Source organism: Castor canadensis, chromosome 4 (genome assembly GCF_047511655.1).
Source record: "Castor canadensis chromosome 4, mCasCan1.hap1v2, whole genome shotgun sequence".
Taxonomy (NCBI): Eukaryota; Metazoa; Chordata; class Mammalia; order Rodentia; family Castoridae; genus Castor; species Castor canadensis.
In genome coordinates this window covers 182,415,166-182,436,342 of record NC_133389.1, presented here as the reverse complement: position 1 = coordinate 182,436,342, position 21,177 = coordinate 182,415,166, and the positions used below count along the sequence as shown (strand labels likewise).

Here is a 21,177-nt window from a genome sequence, read left to right as displayed (position 1 = left end):
GGAGAGGAAGTTCTCCATGCTTTGGGAACACCTCTGTGCCGGGGTGAGACGTGCGCTCCTGCCCCAGGGCTTCTCGGAGTCTGCAAGTGCTGCCAGGCCCTTTTCCTGGTGTCTTGCTGGAACTCCACCTCCACAGAGGCTGAGACGCAATCCATGTGCTAATTTTTCTGTGGTACTAGGATTTGAACTCTGGGCCTTGTGCTTGCCAGGCAGGCACTCTACCAACTAAGCCACACACCCAGCCCTTTTTGCTTTTAGTCATTTTTTGAGTTTTTGCCTGGGGCCAGCCTTGAACCACTATCCTCCTACCTATGCCTCCTGCATGGATGGGATGACAGGTTCTCACTACCATGCCTGGCTCATTGATCAAGATAGGCTCTCACTAAGTTTTTGCCTGGACTGGCCTTGAACCATGATCCTCCTATCTTTGCCTCCTGAGTCGTTGTAGTTGGAATTACAGGTGTGAGCCACCACACCTGGTTATTTTGGTTTCTTTTCTTTGTTTTTTGGGCAGTACTGGGGTTTGAACTCTGGGTCTTGTGTTTGCTCATTAGGCACTCGACCTTTTGAATCACACCTCCAGCCTCTATTTAAGTTTCTTGAGACAGGAATTGCTGTGAAGTCCAGGCTACCCTGAAATTCATGACCCTCGTGCCTCAATCTCCCAACTCGGCTCGCCCAGGCATTTTAAGATGACAAGTCCATCTACTGTAGACTTGCTGAAAATGTGGACCATGGATTAACTGGCAGACAGAAACATAAGACTGCAGAGGCATCTTCCCAGGCAGTCCCACACAGACTCCCAGGGGAGCTGAGCACCTACTCAGCCCTAGTGGGGCTGGGTCCCCTGTTCCAGGACTGAGGACTCCTGATGACCTCAGCCTAGACTTCTCCTCTTGTCCTCCAGAGGCATGCTCTTCACCCCACCACTTGTCCTTTCCCTAAGAGCTCCCAGTTTTTAGTTAGGTCTCCACAGATTTCCAAGGGCTTCTGGGGAGGCTGGCCCTGCCTGGCTGGTCACTGGGAGATCCATCCCTCTTGCCACGGGGCCCTCATGGGACTGGCCTCAGGGGTTGACACAGGAATACCAGGGAGGCACACAGAGGTCTCCCAGGGGGATTTCTTCAAGTCCCTGGAGACAGCTGGCAGAAGAGACCAGGTGGTTCATGCAGGGCAACCTGGAAACACTGAAGGCAGTTGGTCCCACAAAACACATCAGCCTGAGGGTGAGGCTGCGCAGAGAAGAGGGCCCAGCAGAACCAACTGCAGAGGGAAGAGGCCCAAGCTGCTGGAGACTGGTAGGGGATTCTGGCCTGCTCTGGTTGTCTGCACATGGGTCACCATACTTCCCTTGTCACTGCCAGCTGGTCAGGGTTTCGGTCCTGGCAGACAAAGCATCCACCTGATAGACATGTCTTTCAGAACTCACAGTGCTACTTCCTCCAGGAAGCTGGTTTGGATCCCATCTGCTGGCTGGAATTCTCTTATCTCCAAACCTTTGTGGAGATCCATGCCCTTCCAGATCAGATCACCTCCTGCGGATCTACAGGTCCTAACCTCTCCCTTTTACTTGATATAGGGGCTCACTACGTAGCCCAGGCTGACCTTGAACTCACAATCCTCCTCCTCACGTGCTGGGATGCAGGCACCTACCACCTCGCCAGGCCTTGAAGGCAAATTCTTGTCCGTTTCCTCCCTGACTTCTGTCTCCTCAGGACAGGTATTTGGACACCATGACGTGTGTGAATAAGAAAGTCATGAGCTGTACACAGTTTTGTTAATTTTGTCAAGCACTCTCAAGAGCTCAATGAATAGATATTTGCCACCTGAATAGTGATTTTAATGTTCACAGTTGGGAAACAGAATTCGGTTTGTAGCGAGACAGACAACATTGCACCTGTTCCCTCCAGTTGCGCCCATGGGTGCCACTCAGCACTGGCGGTGGCCACACCTGCAGCTGGCTTTTGTTGGGAGGGGACACAGGGCCTGCATGTACTTCCCACTGCCTTGAACATACTCTGCTGCCTCTTCTTTGCTTCTGACGGATGAGGGGAGTTCAGAAGGGGCTGGGGAAGGCGCTGTCCCTGCACAGCACGGCTAATAATGAGCAGTGTGATCCCAGGTCTTCCTCCCCAGTCTGCCTCCGTAACTGCTGACTGGTGTCCCTGGATGCAAGGCGGGGCCCCCCCTCCCCTCCTTTCAATCTAATTTTATAAAAACCAGCAGATAAGAGGCCGACTTTGGGGACTCTCATTCTTCTCATTCCTTCGTCCAGTGGCTGCTGATGGCAAGACAACACCCAGAGCCCTGCAGGCGTGTCTGGCCCTCCCAGGGAACACGTGTTTCATGTTATGGGAAGCTACACACACACACACACACACACACACACACACACACACGACTCTGTCTTCTGGGGAATTGTATTGAGGTTACTAAATTTAGCAAGTATCTATATTTAGCCAAACGTCCTTTAAGTGCCCTTACACTTCTATTGTTTGTTGCTTATTTATTTATTTATTTATTTAGGTGGTAGTGGGGTTTGAACTCAGGGCTGCGTGCTTGCTAGGCAGGTGCTGTATCCGAGCCACGCCCTCAGCCCTTTTGTTCATTCATTAATGCAACAGACACTGACAAACACTATGTGCCTGGCTCTGTTGAGCTCTTGGGATACAAAAGTAAGACACTGCCGCGTGGGTGTCACCTTCTACAGGTGGACAGTAATGATGAGGCATCATGACTAGCACACCAGGTGCACAGTGAGCCACAGGAGCCAGGCAAGGCAGGGCCAGTTATCTGGAGTAACATGGGAGAGCTAAGCATGACAATGTCCTACAGAGGACCTAGAATCTACACTGGGCTTTGGGGGATGAATAGGAGTTTGCTGGAAAACTGTCTCCTGTTTTATACAAAGGAAACAAGTCTTTATTCATTCAATGCTCAGCAACGGCTACTTATCCATTAAAAACACAATCAGTATTTATAACTACAAACACCTAAGAACTATTATAGAGTAGACCCCAGTAATATGTGTCTGAAGCAATCTGACACCACAGCCTAAATTGCCAGGAAGGTTTTCCATGGATAATGATCACACTCAGGCACAGAAGCAAACTCCAAGGAGTGCTGCCCCGCACCTGTGCAGACTTTTTCAGTTAATACACGCCAGAGCACACAACTCAAAGGGTATTGAAAAACAGTATGTTAAAACTTCAGCCCCTTTGTTCACCCTGGGCCCCATCCAATAGAGCCCCCTCCCCCAAAGCGGCTGCCACCACCATACTGCACATCTTTCTTTTTGTCACAGACATCGTTTTAGCCTGAAGGCTGAATCCCGAGGGAGAAAAGGAGGCATTTGTGCAGATTCACACACTCGTGCGCCTTCAATTCGTCATCACCAAACGCAATCCCTGCTGTCATAAACTCTGCCCAGGAAACTTTGATGACACCTTTCAGTGTGTCTGGACCGGCTTTCTGGTTGTCCAGAAACAAGAGTTCGCAGTGACCCCCAGGTTCATCCCCAAGCTGTACCTTGAGTGGTAATCGATTGCAAACGGTCACCAACCGACTGGGCCATTTCAGCAGGGCCATGTGGCCTCCAGGGCCGGTCACTGGCCGCCAGGGTTGACCTAACCCCTCCTCCCTCCATGCGGCACAACTAAGTGGGACACTCGCCCCCCGCCCCCACCTGGCTAGGCCCGGGCCACCCTGAGCCACTGGCTGCGCCCAGGTTCTGCTTGTCCATGGGGCCAGCGGCCGGCGAGGGCCAAGGACTCGGGGTGCGGGTGGCAGCGCCACCGGCCTGTCGCCGGGGCGGAGGACAGACGCCTGGCCCGCAGGCCGCCGACATCGGAGGCAGAGCCTAGCGCCCGGGCCCGGCGCCCCTGCCCTGCCGTGGCTGGCCCGGGACCCCGGGGACTCCGAGGACTCCGAGGACCCCGGGGAACCCGGGGGCGCGGGCGACGCCTGACAGCTGCGGGGCCCCGCGCCGCTCACCTCGCGCGCGATCTGGTTCAGCGCGTCGTCCTCCGCCGTCAGCCGCTCCCGGTTGGGGAGCCGCTTGCGTCCCGAGCCCTGGGTGCCCATGGTCATCGGCCGCGTCCGCAGCTGCTGGGGACCCGTGGCTCGCGCCCCGCTCGCCCGGCCGCGGCCCTCTCCGCCCCTCCCTCCGCCGCGGCGTCATGGCGTCAGCGGGCGCGGGGCCGCACGCGGGGACGCGGGGCCTGGGGACTGGGACCCGCGGGGGACGCCCGGGACAGCGGCCAGGCACGGTGGGATCGGGGATGGCGGGAGAGCAGAGGCTGAAGGTGGCAGGGACCCGCAAAGAACCTCCGGGTAGGGGGCAAGGGGACAGGGACACCAGGGATCAGGGCTGGCGGGGGCGCAGGGACACTGGACACGCGGACACTGCAGAACCATGGGCGCGGGCGAGAGCAGAGGGCTACAGATCTCTCCGGGATTATTTGGCGGGCAGGTCATCTTGGAACGACCAGCGCCAGGGCCGGGGGCGCAGCTGAGTGCGGGACCTCCAAGAGGATGGGTGGCCAAGAGGGTGTCGCCTGGAGGGATGGGCGCAAGATATGGTTCAAGCTGGCTCCCCCCACCTTAGGCAAGGTGTGGTGGGAGACCGTCCTCCAGGAGGGTGAGAGCTAGGCTCCTGGGCCAGGACCAGGTGCCTTCAGACGACCAGCCCTGGGTGCCAGCCTCTCCAGCTCTCAGGATCGCGCTGTGGAGGTCTGTGATTCTGTCTACAAGGTGTTCCTGCTCCATCCACTCGCGTGTCCCTCCCCTCCTCAGAGCTGATACCTGTCGCTTCACTGCTGTGTTCCCAGATTCTGGGAAAGGGCCTGGAGCCTTCCTTGTTCTCAAGATAGAGTTGAAAAAAGGAATGAGTTTACCTGAGCTGTGATGCACTCCATCCATACCCTAGAGGTGAATTTAGAGCGCACTGGGGACTAGGTAAGGCAACCCTCCTTGCCCTGCTAGCTGTCTTTCTTGAATTAGATAAGTAAGGCACCTGCAGAGGCTGGCGGGAGAATCACTGGGGTGTCTGAGGTTTGGGGAAAGATGAAAGAGGAGAGATGCATCCTGAAGGCATCTGTGATTGACTTTTGCCCCTAGAGATGGTTAACAGTTTGGTCTGTTTCCAACCAACTGGTTTGACCAGATTGGTGTGGGTTCTTAGCAGGATAACAGGAAAATGAAGGGTGGAGGGACCAAGAAGGGGACCCCTCAGTGGCAGGGAAGCTGTTGGAGGCATATTGCAGGGAAAAGTTGGTGCGTCAAGTAACATGGGAGGACAGGTCCCAGGACACCTGAGCAGACAAACTGGTCAAGTTCATTACTGTACCCTCAGAGTGTGTGGCGTACCTGGCACATGGTAGGCACAAGGGAAGTACCTGATAATTGAATCTCCTGCTCCATATTCCTACCACGTGGGGCCCTATACTCCTTAAGTGATGCAGTCCTGGTTGGTGAAGCCCTGACCTGCTGGGGGCCGCTCACCATCTCCCAGCCCAAGGTGCACGAAGATGCCCCACATCTGCGGAGGCTGCTTCTCACAGCTTCATGCCTTCCTTCACCCAAACCTGCTAACTGCCAGGGGCAGGCAGGAGGCTGGGGCAGAGCTGTGCAGGAGACAGACCTAGGGGCTGTCCTCTCCAGGCTACCTGGAGATGCTGGGAGTACCTCATCCAGAGCTACACCCAAGTTCCACCATCTGCCTCTGAAAGAAGTCTCCCTGACTCCCCAAGACCTGCCCTTCCTTCCTCCGTTTCCTCCCTGTTTTTCTTTAGAACTTTGTGTCACTTTTTATCCTGACCCTTAAACTCTTCTACAGTGACATGTGGCTGTGAGAGTGGGGGGAGCTGTCTGTATCACACTCATGCTTCCACACTCGCCACAGATTCTGTCCTCAGCTGCCTGATGAATGTTATGGCTGGGGGTGTGGAGAGAGACCAGTTTCTCACTATCTCAGGGACTGGCCGGAGGTGTGTCTGGACAGTGCCAGCCTCTTGACAGCACTCTCCATGTAGGAGTTAGGCAGGGAGTTAGGACACACCATGGTGGAGGACAATGGCTTGGATGCTGACATTAAAAGCATGACTTGTGACATACAACAGGCTCTTGCTGACTGAAGCCCCATAGCCCAAGAAAGATGACAGCCTTAGGCTGACCATCTAAGGCCAAGAACTCCCCTGCTGGGCATGTGGGAGGAATTAATACATAGCCCAGTCTCTAGAAATTAATGATACATTAATCCAGTTTTCCATACTGACCACCCTATGTCTACAGACCCTAATAAAGTTTAAGGTGTTGGGGCCTCCAGCATATCGCTCCCTCTGGAGGGTACACTTCTGCTCTGCTTAGGTCTCCTCTGTGCCCGTTCTTGAATTGTTTCTCTAAGGAGATCACGAACTTTCTGGCCCCCAGACCCAATGACTTAAATCTGGTGACATTTCAGACCTCACCTCCCCCCCCACACCCACTTCTAGGAAAGAGTCACCTTTTAGGGATCCTCAGACACAATGCCATTGGTCTTCAGATGGTCCTATGATGTCCTGATCTCCTCAATAACAGACCATGTGCACCCTCCTCTGGTGATGTTTTCACTCAAAGCTACCTCTCACTTGTATGTTCATATGGATTTGTGCATGTATGCATTTATGTACATGTGTATGTATTTATGTGTGTTTGTGTGTATGCACGTCTTTTTGCAGTTCTGGGGATAAAACCCAGGGCCCAGCACCTGCTAAGCAGGAGTTCTTCCACTGAACTACGTCCTCATCCCCTCAGCTCTCTCCTTTAATGGAAATAGTCATTCCTATTGTCTTGGTTCATTTGGGATGCTATGACAAAATACCTTATTGAATAATTTATAAAACAACAGAAATTTATCTCTCGTAGCTCTGAGCCGGGACGTACAAGATCAACCTGTCTGCAGATTCTGTGTGTGGCTAGAGCCCATTCTTCATTGGTGGCACCTGTGTCTGTGTGTTCCCATGTGGCAGAAGGGGCAGGTGGGCCTCTCAAGCCTCTTGTAGGAGCGTACTCATCCAACTCATGAGGGATTCACCCTTATAACCTTACCACCTGCATAGGCTACACTTCTTAATATAGTTGCGTTAACATTGGGTTTCAATGTAGAAACTTTCAGGGGACATCATTCAAGCCACAGGACCTTCCTTGTTAGAGCTTGGCACACAGCCAGCCAATAAATGGTCCCTCCAGTGCTGCCCCTGAATTCTGGGTCTGGAGAACAGTAAACATCAGATCCTGTGGGTCTCTTCTGTGGCAGTTGCCCGTTGGAGGGAGACAGAGACCTGTGTGGGCCCATCCATTATGTGCAACCCTGGTTCTTGAAGCTGTGGCTTTCTCTCCCTGGACTCTTATCTCTTCTGGCATGGTAGCCAGGAGTCTGCTTCTACCTGGAAGACTGTGTACCTCAGGGCGGTGCCACCAGCCTGGCTATGGTCTCCCTCCTAGTGGCCCATCTTCTGTCCCAGATGACTGTGACACACAGAAAGGGTTACTTCAGAGCAGGAGGCAGTGAAGACCTCACAAGTCTGACATCTGGGGCTAGAGAGTTACTGTATTCATCACCAAATACAGACGTCATCTTCAGGAAGAGTTCACAGAAAGGTTCAGCTGATGAGGGTATCACACGGTGGAACCACGTGGAGTGTCTATCCACTGGGAAGAAGTTAGGATCCCCCATGGGTGGGCAGGGAATCCAGTCTGCATGAGGACTCAGAGCTTCTGGGCAGAGGGCCACCTAAGCCATCATTAGGTCCACAAGGTGGTTCTCTCCTCCACTGAGAGTCAGCAAGTGGTCCTGCCCCAAGCCTTGTCCCCTGTCCTTCAGCCTTGCTGTCCCATCAGCAGAGGACAGAAAGACCACTCTTGAACTATAGTGGAGAAAGGCAGGAGATTTACATCCCCTCTCAGGAATGGCTGCAGGACAATGCTTGGAACTTGCACCAGAGTCATGCCCAGTAGTGGGGCTGGCTGAGGGCAGCATCTGCGTGATGCTCGGGAGGTCGATGGCTTGTCTCCCATGAACAGCGGGCCGTTTTCAGTTGTTCCTAACAATGGCCCACCTATAAAATATCCAAAATAGGAAACAATTGACCCAGCCCTCTCCAACCCGAATGTCTCTCGTCTCCAAGAACTACAGCATTTCCCAGTAAATTTTGCATGTCAGCTGGAGTACAATTCTGGAATAATCTGGGCTCCCTCTTCTCTCTCCTAAATCCAAATGAATGCCCAGATGCATCTTTTCCTTCATCTCTAACTGATGTTTCTCTCCCCTTTTTGCATTTTTGTTTAGTCCACCATGGTCTGCACCTGACTCACCTTGACCCCTCATCCATAGACGGCTAGCAGTAAATAATTTCCTGAACTTGGAGTCTCCAGAGCAGGGTGCATGGGACAACCCTATGAGGTATAGGAAGAAAATACTAGAACTTCTATTATATTTTAAACCAAAAATAAGAAATTAAGTATTATCAGTTTTTGTAAGTAAGCTCACTTTTGTGGTCAGTGTCATGTCACGGTGATACACTAAGTATTTCCAAGAGCTAGAAGTAGCCTCTGTTTCATTAGATAAGTTTCAGTATGTTTTGATGCATTTTCATGTACCATGTTAAATAGATTTATGCATCACAAAATCTAGTTTTAATTAAAACTCAGACTACACACAGGCTTTCAAAGATTTTAAAGATTACTGAAAAGATCATTCCGCCAATCTCACACACACACACACACACACACACACGCACACACAAACACACACACAACAAGAAAATGAGAAACATGTTTCTTATTCTAGGTAGGATTTCCTCATTGACCCCAATCTAAGTTTATCAGAGAATAATTAGTCACCATAAAACCATTCAAAACATAAGTTTATATTTCCTATCTCTGATTAGCCTCATTCTAAGTAGATACCTATGCTCACTTGATATATTAATGAGGATAGGACACAAACATAATTTATGCATGAATAAATAGACAGATACTTGTGGGGGTTGTTGAAAAGTATTTGCTCACAGGGGCTGAGCTCCAGAGAGCTAAGTGGAAGAGCCCTTGCCTTGCACATGAGAGGCCCTAGGTTTGATCTCCCAGCATGACAACAGATGTGACTCATTGTGTCTATGATCAGCAATGATTGAGTTCTCCTCAAAAAAGTAGAACCAAAAGAACAAGTAATCCAGTCAACAAATGGGCAAATGAACAGAGAAGACACTTTTTCCAAAGAAGGACAGATGGCCCATAAATACATGAAAAAAATGTTCACTATCTTTAGCTATCAGTGAAATACAAATCAAAGCTACATTGAGAGGCACCTCACCCCTGTCAGAATGGCCATCAGCATATTACAAAAACCACATTATTAAACTGACCATATGGAATACAGTTGCTACACTGAAATGGAGTTTTCTACTGCATTCGCAGAATGAAATACCGAGAGATCTTTTATCTGGGTGCTTTAAAAATGTCTGAGCTAAAGACCTGTGACTATCAAGAACCCACAAGGCGCTTACACTGAATTTCTGACTCGCTATTCAGTGTTCTGCTGGATTATCCTGTCACTTTAAATGTAAGATCAATTTTTACACACACAGAGGGAACAATAATGGTAACACAAATATTTATGAGCACGGCATACTCAATGTATCTGAGTCAAATTTCAGATTTCTCACCATATTCTAAAACAAAAGAAAATCTTATTGACTCTCTTACCCTATTAACTGCACCATAAACATTAAACAAGCATGAAGTAGACATTTCAGCTGACTCTGCGAGTCTTAAAACCACAAACTTGGTCAATTCTCTCCCCTCCCCTTTTTTCCCTATTTGCATTACCATAGCTTCTCGGATTTTTTTTGATGTGCTTGACATCCTTCTGTCTTTAGATGACTCAATAAATACTATCATCCTAAAAAGAGAGAAGAAAAGAAAACAAACAACACGCGCTAGTGAGAATGTGGGGTGAGGGAAGGAACCCTCTTATTCGTGGGAATATAAATTGGTGTAGCCCTATGGAAATCAGAATGGAGGGTCCTCAAAAAACTAAAAATAGACCTACCATTTGATCCAGTTATACCACTCCTGGCTACATACCCAAAAGGATCAAAGTCAGCATACAGTAGAGAGACCTGCACACCCATGTTTATTGCAGCACTATTCACAATTAGCAAGGCATGGAATCAGCGTAGGTGCCTACCAAAGGATGAATGGATAAAGAAAATGTGGTCTACACAATGGAGTATTATTCAGCCACAAAAAGAATGAAATCAAGCCAGGTGCAGTGGTGCATGTCTGTAATTCTGGCTACTCAGGAGGCAGGGGGAGGAGGATCACAAATCCTAAGCTAGTCCATATTTAGTGCACCCTTGAGTAGCTCTCTCAGGGTAGTCTCTTAGGACCCAGGACCAAGCCTGCCTGTTCATCCCCTGGGAAGCCTTGTTCAGGTTACAGACCTACGTGTGAGTACTCAGAAGAGTTTGTGGCGTGACTGGTTAAGGAGTCCTTTCATAAGATGCTATATAAAATAGGATGTGAGAGCCAAAATTCTTTTTCCTCTTGGAAGATGAATGTTATAGATACTTACTTGCTAGCAATGGATTACTTTTTCCAGCACAGGATTTATTAATTAATCAATTGGTTTTAAAATACAAATGACAGGGCATTTGGCTCCTAGCAATGAAAGTGAAGCCCTATCAAAACAATCCTTCTGCCAATAGCAATTATAACTCTAGGTAAAGCAAACGACCATCGGAGGGCTGGGGAGTCATCAAGTGCAGATAGAGACCGACACAGATACAGCCTTTGAAATGAGGGAAGTAGATGAAGCAGCATCTCCTTCCCCAGGGAACACGCCTCATCTCCAGGGCATATTGGGACTAAGGCAGAGTCTAGGGTTGCAACTGAGATTGAAATTCAGTGGGAAAGTCCCAGAATAGAGGACTTGTGAACTTACCCAAAATCCATGGCTGAGTCCTGAACTACGCATGTGTGGGGTGAGAGTCCAAGAAACCCAGAAGGAAGCATCAGCTGGAAGCTTGGAAGACTTGAACAGAGACTCCAACAGCTGCCTAGTGCAAGGAGATAAAGCTAGATTCAAGTCCTATCAAGTCAGGGGGGCTTGGTGCTATGGTTTGGAAGTGTCCCCTAAAGGCCTATGTTGTTGGAGGCTTGTTTGCCTGATGGGGTGCTGTTGGGAGGTGGTGTAACTTTTAGGAGATGAAACCTACAGGGAGGAAGTTAGGTCTTTGAGGGCATGTCCTTGAGGGAGGTATCAGGACCCCAGCCCCTCCTTGCTTCCTGGCTGCTATGAGGTGAGCAGCTTTGCTCTGTCTTGTCACAGGACCCAAAGCAACAGAGCTAGTCAAACCAGGTGTGGTGGTTCATTCCTGTAATCCCAGCACTTGGGAGCCTGAGGCAGGAAGATCAAGAGTTCAAGGCCAGCCTGGGCTACATAGCAAGACCCTGTTCCCAAGAAATTAAATAAATAAAAATAAAACCATGAGCCCAAATAAACATTTCCTCCTTCTAAGTTGCTTATGTCAGGTATTTTGTCATAGTGACAGACAGCTGACTGTCACACTTGCAAACACCTTTAGCCCTTTGCTGAAATCTCAGAAGAATTTTATCTTAATGGTGACACCACATTTCAGGACTGAGAACTGTGCTAGGAAAACCCAAATGGACACACTGTAGCAAAGCCTAGAACCAAGTCTCACTAAGACCAAGGTGGCCTGCAGGACCCAAATTAGAACCAAAGTCAACACTCCTCAAAAGAGAACAACGGAGTTCGGAGTCTCTGCCTGCCCTGGCCAGTGTAGACAAAGAACTACTAGACAAGAAGAAGGCAGAAAATGAGACTTCGTGTCAAGAGGAAAACTGGCCAATCGGAAAAGATTCACAGATGATCCAGATGTTGGAATTACCAGACAAGCAGTATAAAATTCCTGTGAGAAAGATGGAGATCATGGACAAAAATATAGGAATTTCAACAGAGTTTTGGGGGCTTCTAAAATCGAACCAGCTGGGTACAATGGCAAACACCTGTAGTCCCAGTTACTCAGGAATCTGAGGTGGGAGAAACACTCAAGCCCATGAGTTTCAGACCAGTCTGGGAAATAGAGTGAGGTACCATTTTTTAAAAAAAGTGAGAAAAAAATTAAATGAAAATGAACCAAAGGAAACTGTAGAGCTGGAAAGTATACCTGCAATTGAAAATGTATGGAATAGGCTGGGCGTGGAGCTGCACGCCTGTAGTCTAAGCTACTCAGGAGGCAGAGGCAGGAGAATCCATGAGTTCAAGGCTGGTCCAGACAAAGTTAGTGCAAGACCCTATCTCAAAAACAAAGTACAAAGTAAAGGGCCGTGGGCATGGCTCAAATGGTAGAGCATTTCCCTAGCATGCATGAGGCCTTGGGTTCAGTCCCCAGTACTGCAAAATATATACATAAGTAAATAAAATTTGTAGTATTAATACATGATTGGAGAAGGTAGAAGAAAGGGTTAGGGAACTTGAGAAACGATCAATAAAATGACCCAAACTGAAGGAAAGAGATAGAAAACAGAGAAAAACCAAAAGCAGGTCCTATGAATTCAGGCTTCCCCAAGGGGTCAACTGATTTTCAACAAAGGAACCAAATAGTTCAATGGAGCAAAGAAAGTCTTTTTAGTAAATGGATCTCAACAACTGAGTATCTACATGGGGAAACAATCCTTACCATGCGCAAAAATTAAATCATGATAGCTTTCAGACCCAAACTTAAAAACTACAAACTATAAAATTCCTAGAAGGAAATGTAGAATATCTTTGAGAGTTCATCATTGGTCAAGATTACCTGGACAGTAGATAGAAAGCACAACTCGTGAAATAAAAAAAAATGATAAATTCATTTTCATTACATTTAAAAAATTCTGCTAATTTAAAAACTCCATTATGAAAATTAAAATACAAACTTCAGACTGTGAGGAAATTTCCACAATACATAGATGTGACAGAGCACTTAAATCCAGATAAAGAATTCCTACAAATCAAAAAGGAATGACAAGTCATTTTGATATTGGGCAAAAGATTTGAAGGCTTCAGCAGTGCCTCATTTAAGAAGATACATAAATGGCCAAAAAGTTTCAAGGATATGCAAAGTAAAACCCAATAAGCTAGCACTTGGTGCCTACTAGGGTCTACTGTGGAAAAGACTGACAAGACCAAATGTCAGTGAGGGCATCGAGCAACTGGAACTTCATGCACTGCTGGTGGGAGTGTAAAATTGTACAGCCACTTGGGATGCCACTCGGAAGTAACTTAGAAATGTACCCTACACATGATCCAGCAGGAATGCAGTCAGGCCAACAAAAGACATGTGTGTCTGAGCCATGACAGCCAGGAGTTGAAAACATTCAACACTCAATGTGACCTGTGAGTGGTCACAGGACCCTGGGTAAACACACTGTAGTTATAGGACGTAATGCTTCTCAAAACGAAATGTACCCCTAATCTAGGCAAAAGCATGGCGGAATCTCAAAGATACGCTGAGTGGAAGAAGCCAGACATAAAAACGTACGTACCGAGTGATTCCAATTTTAGGACATTCTGGAAGAGGAAAAACGAAGCCAAGATGATAGAAATCTGAGGTGGTTGTTTTTGGAGGGTGTGGGGTTGATCACAAAGGTGCACAGTAAATTTGGGGGTGGTGGAAATGTTTTATAGCTTCAGTGAGGTGATTGTCATGTGGGGTGACCCATGATCCTGGTTTTCCCCAGGTGTGGCCTTTAGTTTTAAAACTGGGATGAGTCGTCTGTCCCTTGCTGTATGTGTACACATCTGTCAAAACTGGCAGCAATTTTGCTTGTGTATACAAGCGTGTGCATACTTAAAACGTGTATATCTTATTTTATATAAACATACTTCAATTAAAAAAATGAATGTTTAAAGAGAGAGAGAATGTTTAACGGGAGAGCAAAGAAATCAGTGAAAACACAAGCAGGTGAGTGAGCATTTGCCTTTCAGGGATCAACTTGAACTTGATCTATTATAGTAAGTTTTGGAAGGACAACTTAGGGGCAGCCTGGCACACCACACCACGTCCCCCATGGAGAGGCCAGCTGCATACACACTGGATAAATAGATCCTGCAGAGGCTTGCTTGGTTTGGCATAGTTGACATCCGCTTTTCTGGGAGAGTTTAGGAAGTTGGCATGGTTCCTTCTACTTGTCCCCTCCCATTTGTTGTGGGGTCTTGGATGCCCTCAGCACAGAGTCTTCCACGGGAGAACTCAGGTAACATCAGGACTTGAAGGTAAGGGCTGAGTCACTGACCCCAGGTTGGCTTTTGTCTCATTGGTGAAAGGAGTCGTGAAGCTCGTTTCTTTTACCCCCCACCCTGACAATTAGCCACATTTCCTGTGACTTTGTCCCCTGGGAATTTTTCAGTACTCGTGGTGGCTGACTGAGCATCTGTAACCCACAGGACAGAGTCCGGAATTCTGGGATGGTTCCCTTTTGCTGCTGTTTCCCAGGAGGTTCTGCCCAGGAGACTTTTGCTGAGGGCTGGTTCCTCTGCAGCCCTGGGGATTCACATACGCTGCATCTGAGCATGAAATCCTCCCCTCCGTGTCTCCTCCGCTGTCTAACATGGAGGGATCTCTGGATTCATGAGCACACACCATCCTTATCGGTCACCCAGCCTGGTCAGCAAAGCGGAAATTGAGCACAGATGTTTCAGATCTTTTCCCCTCTTCTGGAAGATGCTTGCCATATTTTTGGCAGTGGCTTCTAAAAGCACTCTGTGTCCTTGATTTGGCAATTTTAAAATAGCACAAACATTTCATCAAGATTTTGTTCTGCTGAATATACTCCGAAGTCTATTCTGTGTGAAAATCACTGGAAATGTCTCCACCCAAGGACAGCGCTGACAACACACACATTCTGAGCCCCTGGGCTCTGCCCTGCTCTGCTGTCAGCCTGACAGTGCTCAAGGGGGAGGGGTCGAGACCAACATCCCGTGCCTGATCCAATCTTTATTAGGAACGGGATAAAAAAATAGTTTGCCATTTACGCATTTGCATGTGTGTTCAAGTTGAGGTCTTCGTATCAGCATCTCTAGACCAAGAAGAGTTTGCTCAGCCTGGAGCAGGACAAAGGCAATGTGGGCTCTTTCAAAGGAAGGTTCTCCTCCACAATGCAGGATGGGGTCATTGAAAGGAGCTGGTGAAACAACCCCTGTGAGGGTCATTGGCACAGAGCTGGGCACACTGTAAGAGCACAGGAGAGCACAGTGTGGGAGAGGGGAGAGTCTAGCTTGGCAGAACACCACCCCTGCCTCAGTGGGTCCCAAGTCTCCAAGGACATGGAGGAACATTGGTCCATCAGTGGCGTCATGTGGGGGAAGCTAGGACAGAGCCTAGCACAGGAGGGAGAGGGGGACCATCCACTCTTATAGTGTGGAAGCCGTGCATTGCAGCCTGGCTGTGACTCGGTCCTCAGAGCCATCGCTTCACTGACATAGGGTGGCAGTCCTGAGCCTCTGTGTCCTCTGCCAGGACTGGTCACTCTAAGAAGAGGCTCGGGATCCTGGCTCAGCAAATACCTCTGCTGTTACCCAACATGGTGGCTGCCTGATGGAGTGGAGATGAGACACCCCCCGGAAGGGGCACAGCTGGCCTGGGGAGGAGCAGGGCTGGGCCAGGCTGGCACCAGGGTGGATGGTCCTACAGAAGAAGCCAGAGGAGGGGACAAAGACATGGCCTTGTCCAGCTGAAACAGGAGGACAGAGATGCCCAGGCCCTAAGTAGAGGGTATACCTGCCTCTGTGTGTGGTGTGTGTATGTGATGAATGTGTGTGGTGCATATGGTGTGTGCGTGTGATCTGTGATGTGTGTGTATGTGCGTGTGATGTGTGATGTGTATGATGTGTGTGGTGTGTGTGGTGTGTATGTGTTTTTGTGGTGTGTGTGGTGTGTATGTGTGTAGTGCGTGGTGTGTGATGCGTGGTGTGTGTTATGTGTGTGTGTGTGTGTGATGTGTGTTTGTGGTGTGTGTGGTGTGTGTTATGTGTGTGTGGTGTGTGGTGTGTGTGGTGTGTATGTGTGTAGCGCGTGGTGTGTGATGCGTGGTGTGTGTTATGTGTGTTTGTGGTGTGTGGTGTGTGTGGTGTGTATGTGTGTAGTGTGTGGTGTGTGATGCATGGTGTGTGTTATGTGTCTGTGTGGTGTGTGTGGTGTGTGTTATGTGTGTGTGATGTGTGTTTGTGGTGTGTGTGGTGTGTGTGGTGTGTATGTGTGTAGCGCGTGGTGTGTGATGCGTGGTGTGTGTTATGTGTGTTTGTGGTGTGTGGTGTGTGGTGCGAGCCCCGTACGCTCTCAGGACTGCATACACTGTCATTGCCACGCTCTCTGTGGAGCCATTTAACTTCTGACATTAGAATTAACTTGCCAGGGTTTCTTTGGCCGCCTCAGTAGGCAATCAGCGCCCCAGGAAGGGATTCTAACTCCCTTTCTGTTTCTCTTATCTTCCATTCTGCATGGCCCCTGGTCTCTGGCTTAGCTCTGAGGGCTTGGGAAGGTTTCTGGCGAATTCCCTGTAGGAGCAAGGGAGATGACATGCCACTCTCTGTTGGTCGGGCTGCTCTTGGGCGTCCGGCTTTCTTTGGGAAATGAATTTAAACGGGACATTGAGAAAGTGTGCAGAGTGCTGGGGTGGCAGGTGGGGGTGAGCTCTCCCTTGTGGAGCTGAAATTCTCTAAAGAAGCCACATCTTTATGACGGGTCCTGCACACCGTGGCTGAGGAGGACACAGAGCTCTGTGGAGAGCTGGAATGCTGCGGGTCGAGAGCCGAAGTCATCTTAGGCTCACTTTAATTTTTCTCTCTCTCTTAATAGTCCCATGGCTCTTAGGTAAACAGATCTCTGTCCTCCACCAACCTGAGCGCTGAGAGCGCTGTAACTCATCCACACAGGACAGATTCCAGCAAAACTGAGCCGCCTCGCTGGTGCCTCCACCCGTGCATTTGCGGATCGCAAGGGTTTATGGTTTTCTTTGTCCTTTGGCTATAAAAGTTCTGTAACATCTGTCATGAGGGAACATGCCATTCAGGGTAACTTGAATCCATTTTCCTGGACTATGGTCACTCACATTTGGCTCAGTATAAACTGTGCTCTTTTTTCCTTTAGAGCAGAGTTGTCATTTTGTGTCAACAACCACTATGATTCTGGGGCAGTAGGGGCCATGGAGTCAGGTCAGCTGAGAAGTGAGGGGAGGGACTTTCAGAACAGAACCGGAAGGTGGGACTGGGCACCCTGGCCAGCAGGGAGTCTCAGGACAGGACACTCTGCCAGAGATGTCGAGAGGAGGAGCTGGTGTCAGTTGTGTAGACTTGCCCCAGGTGTCTGGACCACTAGTTCTTGGGCAAGATAACAGGAATTTTATGAAAAACTCCTGTAGAATGCAGGATATTTGGGGAATGCTGCATTTAACGAAGGTAAACAGGTCTCTGTGCCACCAATGCTGGAGGTCTTTCATGTGCAAATGTGATTCTATCTGAGCACCAGAAGTGGCCATCCAGACCCATCTGACCATGGAACTCTTGGAAACACATCACACAGGTCAGGAATTCAGAGCCCACTTTTGCAGGTAACAGAATAAAGGATCTGTCTGAAAGATATCAGCTAATGGCCCTTTCTATTGTAAGACTGCAACACAGCAACTCCACCACTGGGCTGGGCGCCCTACTTGGAGCTCTCCGAACTGGGGCTGTTTCCTCCCTGCAAATACATTGTAGGGACATTTGCCCTGATGACTTGAAGCAATGTTATGATTCAGAGTTTGTGGGTGGCATTGTTCAATGATTCAGGCAGCGGTGATGACATGCTACCAGGACTCCTGCTTGCTCAGAGCTCCCTGCACTCACCACGTGTGGCCATGTGCATTCCTGCCCTACCTCCCCCAAGCTTCCCCAGTCGCTGCTGAGCCCTGATGACCACATGTGAGTTTGGGATGGGATGGAGTGACTGACCAACAGGCAGGCAGTGTGGGTCCCTTTCTGACCCCTGAGCTGTGGGCTGCTGTGAGCACAGAGAAGCAGCCAGACATGACGTGCACAGACAAGAGAAATCCCAGTGGTGACATCTCTTCACTAATTGATCCTAGACCCGGCTGCAGTGGACTTCCACCATCAGCCTCAGTAGGCTAACAAAATTGTTTTTTACTCCAGTTAACTTAAGTCTGTTTGGTAACCTGCAACCAACAGGACATTTTCAAAATACGTTGTTGAGTAAGTAGCAGTGTTAAGTTGTGTATGTGTCTGATCTTACTGATTTTCACAATCTCTGAGCTCATTTCATATTTATGTCTTTTCCAGATGGAGGAACTGAGAGGCTCAGATAGGTCAAGTGACCTCCCCCAGGTCATACAGCCAGGTTTCCAAATGCCAAGGCTATTTCCTGAGACTTTCTGTGCTCTATAGCGTGGGAAGGGAAGGCAGCAGCCAGCTAGGCCCTGGACTGGTCTCTACAGGGAGCAGAGGCTAGGGTTCTGGCTGCAGGGGTGAGAGGGGACCATTCACTTTCTGTTTCTCAGAGGGCTACACAGACAGTCAGTCGAGCTGGGAGGCCAGGTGGCAGCTGCGGTGATCACCACTAAGTGGGGGCCCTGCTTGGAGCTGGGTGTCCCCATTACCCAGGGGGCTTTGTAGCACCAGCTCAGTCCTCCCTCTCCTCCCCTCATATTCAGCCTTTCTCAGTACCTGCTAAGGCAGCAGGGGCTTGGCCACCACGTTGTCCCTTCTCCAATTGCCTGAAGTGATGGTTTTTTTATATTGGAAATTCTGGCCACGCCACAGGTCTCCTGGAGCCAGACTGAAGCGGCTCAGTTCTGTGCACCAAATTTTGATCTTTCACCTCTTGTAGATTTCATTGCCATCATGACTGACTGTCCAGTTCCTTCTTTTCATCCACCTGAATGGTTTCTGCTCTTGTGAAGGAAACAAGTTTTTCTTAGCCAGAAACTACTTCGTCCCAGTTAGTCACTCGAAGCATGTCACCTGGTGCAATGATTGTGTGTGTGTGTGGTGACCATTCTCTCTGTTGGGTAAACTTGGCATGCAGCACCTGTGCCCTGTGGCTAGCATGGGACAGTCTAACACAGAGAAGTGTCTTGTGCATGTCACCTGTGCAGTCACTCGGCCAGTGCTCTGATGTCCTGTGTCAAAGTGAACATCCAAAAGTGTGAATTTCCTGGGACTGCCGTGAGAAATTAACACAAACTGTGTGGTTTAAAACAACTGAAATTTACCATCTCACAGTCCCAGAGGCCAGAAATCTGAAGTAAAGTTTCATCACGGCTACTTCCTCCTGGGTGCTCTGAGAAGGAATCAGATCCATGTCCCTCTCCCAGGGTCTGGTGGCCACAGTCCTTAGTGGTCCTTGGGTTAAAGATACCCACTCTGCTCTCTGCCTTGCCCTTCCCATGGCTCCTCCTCTCTCTGTGTGCTTCTCTGTCCCTATTTCTCCTTTCTCCGAAGGAAGTGGCATGGAATCTAGCAATCACCCCGACCGTATGTAGACTGCCTCACCCGAACTATGCTTGCGAAGACTCTATTTCCAAGTAAGGACGCATTTTGAGGTTCCAAGTGGATATGAGTTTTGGGGAGACATTCTTCAACCCAAGACAAGTTCCTACAGTTGAAAAGCTTCCTCTCTGGCTCAGAAACCCCCAGAGGACAGGGTCTGGAGCAAGTGTACACAAAGGCTCACCTACGAACATTGATGACGTACATCATTAATATTTGTGGATTGAATTGGGTCTCCCCAGAATTCCTATATTGAAATCCTAACCAGTACACCTCGAATGTGACCTACCTGGAGGCAGCAGCTTTGCACTGGCAATCCGGTTCAGCTGAGGTCACTAGGTGGGTCCTAATCCAGGAGGACAGGTGTCCCTGTAACAGGGCGAGTTTGGAGACAGACACTGGGACAGAGAGAAGTGTGTGAAGATGAAGTCAGAGATGGGGTGCTGAGCCTTCCCGGCAGACCAGAAACTGGGGAGGCCAGGAACAGATTCCCCTCTGAGTCTCCAGGAAGAACCAACCCCACCCACCCCTTGGTCTTGGGCTTCTGGCTTTCGGGACTGAGATGATACATTCCTGCTGCTGAAGCCACCCAGCTGGTGCTGTTTTGTTATGGCAGCCCCAGCAAACTCATACACAATAGTTGGGTGGGTAAATTCGTGATTTCTCTACTTTGTATGAGAGACTCCTCTTCCCTTTGTCTGGACCTTGCTCCAGGCCTGCCTGGCTCCCTCTGAGCTTGGCTGTGAGCACTGTGGTGAGAGGAGTCCCTCCACTCCCTCCTCCACACCTGGTCCTCAGGATGAGTGTGGGCACAGCAGCCAGAACTCCGCTGTTGGTCACACCACACAAGACTCCTCAGGGGTGGTCATAGCCTCTCCACTAAGCCTCTAGGCATAAGGGGGGCTGGGGCGCTGGAGAGGGTCTACTGCAGACCCTGTTTCTTAGGCAGGGAATGACAGTGAAAGGTGAAAAAGGACACTCACTGACTTAGGGCGCAGTAGGTCTTCAGGTACCTGCATCTCAGGTGTTGACCTAAAGTGAGCTGAATCCCAGCCCCCACTCTGCACCTTCCTTCTGCTCCCTGCTTTGGTTTCTCAAAAGGGTTTTCGTTGTGTAGGCTTTGGCCGGCTGGCAGGAGGGTGAGTAATGGCTCGTCAGCATATTAAGTGTAGCTAAAAGTGACAGATGAACTAAAGAACTGAGTCATTTGCTCCACTCTGCCCTCTGAGTTCCAGATGCTTTCTGGGTGGGTGACCCTAGCTCCCTCCCTCCAAGTGCCATTTCTTCATGGGGTGTGGCTGGGTGGAAGGTTACATTGTCATCAAACCCATCAACACATATTCCTTGTGTGCGCTCCCAGAACGTGGACCACCACAGCTTCAGTTTGAAGAGATGCTCGTCTCTCCGCTGGCTTGCGGACCCCGGGTGAGCTACCTGTGTGGGTGGAGCCACAGCACACACTGCTGAGGCTGAAGGGTTCTGCATATGCTTGCTGCACATCGATGCCTCATTTTCAGTGAACTGTCTTGTCTGCAGAGGACGGAGGATGCCTTTCTCCTGTGGGAGAAAGAAAACCAGAGAAGTGTGTCCTG

At 49.4% G+C, this 21,177-nt stretch overlaps 1 protein-coding gene across 22 annotated transcripts in view; it reads right to left on the bottom strand.

Moving 5' to 3' along the window:
* Positions 1 to 4,151, bottom strand: part of Lrrfip1 (LRR binding FLII interacting protein 1) — a 131,339-nt gene extending 127,188 nt beyond the window's left edge. For all 22 annotated transcript variants that reach the window (XM_074072104.1, XM_074072106.1, XM_074072105.1 and 19 more), the window contains exon 1: positions 3,994 to 4,151. In XM_074072104.1, the coding sequence (XP_073928205.1) occupies positions 3,994 to 4,089 (96 nt within the window). In that variant the 5' untranslated portion in view covers positions 4,090 to 4,151. The remainder of the gene's footprint in view (positions 1 to 3,993) is intronic.
* Between the last annotated feature and the right edge of the window lie 17,026 nt (positions 4,152 to 21,177).